Source organism: Haplochromis burtoni, unplaced genomic scaffold, assembly GCF_018398535.1.
Source record: "Haplochromis burtoni strain Fernald_Lab_line unplaced genomic scaffold, NCSU_Asbu1 Contig_525, whole genome shotgun sequence".
Classification (NCBI taxonomy): domain Eukaryota; kingdom Metazoa; phylum Chordata; class Actinopteri; order Cichliformes; family Cichlidae; genus Haplochromis; species Haplochromis burtoni.
This window is the reverse complement of record NW_024582886.1, coordinates 23,342-29,331: the sequence shown is the minus strand read 5'-3', so window position 1 is coordinate 29,331 and position 5,990 is coordinate 23,342. Positions and strand designations below refer to the sequence as shown.

The 5,990-nt window shown below is 38.2% G+C and overlaps 1 protein-coding gene across 1 annotated transcript in view; it reads right to left on the bottom strand.

Annotated features, from left to right (window-relative positions):
* LOC102314556 (cadherin-1) overlaps positions 1–4,861 on the bottom strand; it is a 41,903-nt gene extending 37,042 nt beyond the window's left edge. The window contains exons 1-5 of the mRNA XM_042214161.1: positions 4,717–4,861; positions 1,832–1,946; positions 1,093–1,181; positions 641–742; positions 104–244 (exon numbers count right to left, since the gene is read on the bottom strand). Of these exons, the coding sequence (XP_042070095.1) occupies positions 104–244; positions 641–742; positions 1,093–1,181; positions 1,832–1,946; positions 4,717–4,764 (495 nt within the window). The 5' untranslated portion in view covers positions 4,765–4,861. The remainder of the gene's footprint in view (positions 1–103; positions 245–640; positions 743–1,092; positions 1,182–1,831; positions 1,947–4,716) is intronic.
* Between the last annotated feature and the right edge of the window lie 1,129 nt (positions 4,862–5,990).

Here is a 5,990-nt window from a genome sequence, read left to right as displayed (position 1 = left end):
ACTGTAAAGAAAGCCAAATGGAAAAGATCCTGTGGCGAAAACAACAAATTGAAATACACTTTAGAATAAATGTTTTGCCACAAGATAATTGAGGTCCCCTTACCTGAGCTACGTTCAGGGGATAGGTTCCTCTCTTATTCTCAGTAACACTGAGTGGAGGAATAACCCAGTCTCTCTTCCTCCTCCTCAGCCCTTCACCTGGCTTGGGAAACTGCAGAACAGGCACCTGAGCATCAGCTGCATTCTGGGAAAACAAGCAGACATTTTATAGAAGAACACTTCCAGAAATGGATCAAGTGCAATGAGGAGGATGAGATACATTCGATGTACTAGGATTATGTTGACTGTCAAAGGTGGCTGTAACAACAAGAGTAGCTCTGTAACCCACTAACTAAATGTAACCGACCCTTACATGTGCAGCCACACAGTGTTAAAGAGAAACAGCTCTTTGTGTCCAGAGCCTTAGTTTCGTATTCAAAGTCATTAAAAAGGTACTTGAGGTTTCATGCTCTAAGTGAATAACAGTACGATGTAAGCGGGATATTTTCCTTAAAAAAAATTATTTCGAGAAGAAGGAAAAATTGGTTTTCTTTTGTCTCTTAGCTGACTGCTGAGCCCACTTTAATATAGTGATGCTCACCATGCTCACACTGACAGGAATGGTCAGTTTCAGGCCTTGTGAGTCCCAGGAGTGGATGAAGAAGTCATGGTGTCCTTCATGAAGATAAACTGCTCTCTTTACCTGAAAGAAAACATTTTTTATAGATTTTTAAAGAAGCTAACATGTAAAAAACATTCAGAATTTGTCAAAGTAAAATTCAGTGATGTCCGTTAGCAGTCTATGATACAGTGCTCAGTCGTCGAAGAAACTTTTGCTCCTCTTTAAATATGTTGCAACATTTCAGCTTTCATGTCAGCAAAAGCTAAAATATCCTCAGAGCTGGAAACGCTCAGTTCTTTTCAGCAAAAAATCCCACAAACACTAATTAATCTAACATTGTCAGAGATATTTGTTGCAGTACATTCAAATGTTTACTACGTTCTGTTTACCCACAAAAACAGTACCAAGCAAGTCTTTGAATCTGCACTCACCATCAGTACACCGTCTGTCTTTACTACAAAACGTTTGTCAGAGGTGTCGAACAGAAATCTTGTGCGATCTGTGCAGTCAGTGAAGCCCACTGAGAACAGAGAGAGAATAGTTATTGTTTAATTACTGGAGTTCATGAAGAGAAAGAAAAATAAGTGGCACGTCTTAAATGCATAAGAACAAAGTAATAAAAACTGTTGTTAAATCAAATAGAAGTTAAGAAATATCCTATGTTTTGAAGCTCTATGAAGACTCATGTATCAAAGCTGCAGAAAAATTGGTATTAGTTGATATCATGCCTGGTATTACTTCGGCTACTCTATAAGTATGTTAACTGGTCTAGTCTTATTACACCTCCTACATATCTGCAAGCTGCTTTGAAACCAACTTCAGCTTCAGGTGTGGTGAAATGTGCACATGTGATGTGAGATGTTTTGTCATCATTGTAGCTGTGCATGACAAACAAACATTTTGATTAATATATTTTTGGTATGGTGACGTAGTGGTTAATACTTTGGCTCACAGCAAGATGGTCTTGTGGTACAAACCCAGCAGCTCCAGGTGCAATAGTTTTCTCACTTGTGAAAAATGTGTTTGATTAAGAAATTTCATCCCTGAAATTCTCAGCTATTTGAAATGTGCTGTTTGCTTTTAACCTGTTGATGGCCTCTCAGAAACAAATCCCTACTAACTGCAACTTTAAACCACTACTAACCAATATACAACCATTTCTGTTATTACCTTTGCCCAGTACTGTGCCTCTTGTCAGGTAGTTTCTCGTCACACTGAAAGTGAGCTGATCTGACTGAAACCCAGGTACACATACTGGCTCCTCAGCAGTCACTAAATTTGGAGGCTAGGACAGAAGAAACAGCATTTTAATGGTTGCCACGAATGATTCAGATTCCTTTAAACAATTACTTGTGCATGCAGTTGTAGGTAGATCATCAGAGACATTACAGAGTTTTCAAAAGTATCACCAAGCAAGAAAAAAAAACAACTTATCAGTGCGGTTACTTTCTGGTTCCCAGCAAAATAAGAAAAAAGTGTTTATAAGTAGGACTTCCCTGGTGTAGGCACAGGGCGCAGGATGTTTAGTAGCAACGTGTTTCAGTCAGCCGTGTGGTGATGTGAGAATGAGGACCCAAAATGCAGGCATTGGCTGTGATGCAAGTGAGCTCTTTATTACATGAGGTGAAAAACAACAAAAGCGAGGATGACAAGGACAGAACTAAAACATAGCCTAAACTGGGGAAAAACTAGACAACACAAACACACAAACCTAAAACCATACAACCTCTGGACAAAGATCGGAAATGTCACAGAGAATGTTGGGCAGAGAGATGCAGAAATTTCACCAGGTTACACAGACCAGGTGACAAGGAACACAGGCAGGCACACACTATAAACAGGGCTGCACATAAGCGGTCCGCAGGTGCGCGTGCGCTGTCAAAATAAAAGAGGTGCACCAGATAAGAAGTTGAAACGCGTGTTTGCGTACATAAGATTTTCTGGAGGAGGATAGACATTTGTTTAGAACTCTTAAAGACGCTGAAGAAGCAAGCTCCTTTAAGCAATTACTGTGATGTTCCTCCACCTCCAAAGAAATGTCAGGAGTCCAAACCGCAAAAGAAGCGCGTATTCCTACAAAAGTGGTTGCAGAAGGCGAGCTGGCTTCAAACAAATGATTGCGCGCACAGAATGTGGCGCAGAATGTGGCGCATACTCCCATACAACTTATGTGCACCCCTGACTATAAATACAGACAAGGTAACGAGGGAATGACATAGCAGAGGGGAACACAGCTGCACCTAATTAGACAAGACAAGGAAGTAAAACAGAATAAACTAACATGAGACAGGACCTTTCAAAGTAAAACAGAAACTTCACAAACACAAGCTCAGGGACATGAATAATACCAAACACAAAACGACCCAGGACCATGACAAAATCAGTCTTATTTGTTATCTATCCCTTATATTTGTTATCGTCCACCTGGGTCTTACAGAGTTTCTGTCTGTTTGCTCAGACTTTTTATCTGATTTAGTTCTGAGCTCAGATAAAATAATTATTGTGGGTGATTTTAACACCCATGTAGATGCTAAAAATGACAGCCTCAACATGGCATTTAATCTGTTGTTAGACTCAATTGGCTTCTGTCAAAATGTAAAAGAACTCACCCACCACTTTAATCACACTCTAGATCTTGTTTTAACATATGGCATAGAAACTGAACATTTAACAGTGTTTCCTGAAAACCCTCTGCTGTCTGATCATTTCCTGATAACATTTACATTTACAATAATTGATTACACAGCGGTGGGGAACATCCATTGTTATCTTCCTCTATACCTTTTTACCAACACAGAACAGAACAGCTTCCTGAACACTACTCCAACAGAGGTTGATTACCTTGTTAATAATTTTAACTCTTCTAAGTATGACTCTGGATACTGTAGCTCCTGTGAAAAATAAGGCCTCAAATCAGAAGTACTTGAATCCCTGGTATAACTCTCAAACACGTACAACTGATACTTTGATACTTATTTAGTCTTTTTGTCCAATTGATCGTTCAGTCAGGTTTCAGAGCTCATCACAGCACAGAAACAGCTTTAGTGAAGGTTACAAATGATCTTCTCTTGGCCTCTGACAGTGGACTCATCTCTGTGCTTGTCCTGCTAGACCTCAGTGGAGCGTTCGATACTGTCGACCATAATATCCTATTAGAGTGATTAGAACATGCTGTAGGTATTACAGGTACTGTGCTGCAGTGGTTTGTATCATATCTATCTAATAGACTCCAATTTGTGCATGTAAATGGAGAGTCCTCTTCACACACTGAGGTTAATTATGGAGTTCCACAGGGTTCAGCGCACACATGTTTCCCTAAGGCAGTATCATCGAAGACATCGAAGCATACATTTTCACTGCTATGCAGATGACACCCAGCTCTATCTATATCGGATCTATATCTGATATTCTGTCCTGTTACCTAACCAACCAAAATTTCAAATTCAATTTGGAAATCGTGGATTCTTTGGGTTAAAAATGTGACAGAGTGCACTGCTTGTCGTGCAGCTGAACCCCATCTTACACTTGAACTCAACTGTAACACACCTCCACAGTGATTTTTCAGAGAATGCTTTACGTATTTCAGCAAGACTATGCCAAATCTTTTTCTGCATGCAATCCAACAGCATGGTTTCATAAGAGCAAGAAGTGTCTGCAGGCTAGACCTTTCAGTCACTTGAATTCAAGAAAAATTCAATTCAGCAGAACTGGAAATGAAATGAGAAACATAGCAAAGGACATCACAAACTATTAAGAATCTAAAATCTTTATCAGTACCGTATAGAAAAAATAAAGGCTTCTGAAACTGTAGCAACTGGTCCCATTAAACATAGAAAAGAGTGTTGTTAGAAGAGGTGATGCAGCAGAGTTGTGCTGTCACTGTCATCTATAAACAAAAACTCAATTTTATCCTCAATTTTTAAAAATAGTAAAAGAAATAGTAAAAAAATGTCTTGTAGAACATTTGAACTAATATTCAGTATTAAAATGATTTTGAAAATGCAAAATATGTAATATGATTTAATATATAAATATGTAAGATATATAATTCTTACCTGAAAAACTGTTAAAATGCACCAAATTACAAACCAAATGCTCCCCATGTCTTTCTCTCAGTGAAGGCAGAGCACAATAACCAATGATCTTGTTTCCTGAGGGTAGTTACAGCAACTGAACATTCACCTAGACGAGTCTACTTTCAGCGCATGACGTCAGCTTGTAGAAGCTCAGGCTCTGTTTTCCTGATATGGTCATGCACACTAAACACACCTGAGCAGACAGATTCCAGTAGTTTCTGTATTTATGAACATGTAACAGACATACAACATACACTCTGCAGCATAGAGAAAGTTCAGCTTCAAAAAATAAACTATTAAGAGTAAGTCATGTAACTTCTGTTTGGTCTGTTTGGAATACCATCTGAACAGAATCAGAATTGCAACAGTTTTGTTCTTCAGCATGACCCCAAACACACTGCCAGTGCAGTAAACTCATACCTGGATATCAAATACACAATGGAATACTATCAGTCATGACCTGGCGTGCCCACAGGCTGGAGTTCGACATTATTGAAACATTTTGGAGACGTCTTGACAGAGAATGTAACAAAAAGCAGACAACATCCAGATAAGAGCTCTGGAATGTCCTGAAGACCTATCCTGAAAAATATTTAGAGAAATTACAAGAAAGTCTGCCTAAGTGAGTTTAGGATGTGGTGAAGAATAAAAGTGGTCGTTCCAAATACTGACTTTTATGCTCATTTGAACTGTACATAGTGTTTTCATCTAATATACTGTGCTTGTTTATTATGATAGGATTCCCTATCATAATAAAACAATTAGAAATTACCCAAGATTTCTGCACAGCACTGTAAAACAGGAACTTTCTTTTAGTGTACACTAATTCTTCACATTACACAAGTCATATAAATGAAATCTAATGAGCTTATGTGGAAATCCAAGCACTATAATAGGAAATCTGACTTAAATTGCTTAAATGTGACAAGCTGGTTTGTGTTTTCCAAACTGCTGATATGTTGTAAATTTTCATGTACAAATATATCTACGGTTTACAGAGAATGGTCTGGAAATGAAAAATATAAGTGAAATCAATGTGACTGCTTTGTTCAAAAATGTTTTTTTGAGAACAGAGATCAGTAAAGAATTGCTGGACTGGTTTTATCTGACAGAAAGTCAACAGTAGAAAAGTATATGAAATGTGGCAGAAGATTTTTGCTATGTGACATAGAAGGTCATTATTGCTTTGCAAAGGCAAAGCATGTAAACTGAAAGATGGACTTTTTTAAAATTTTTGAATTCAATTGCAAATC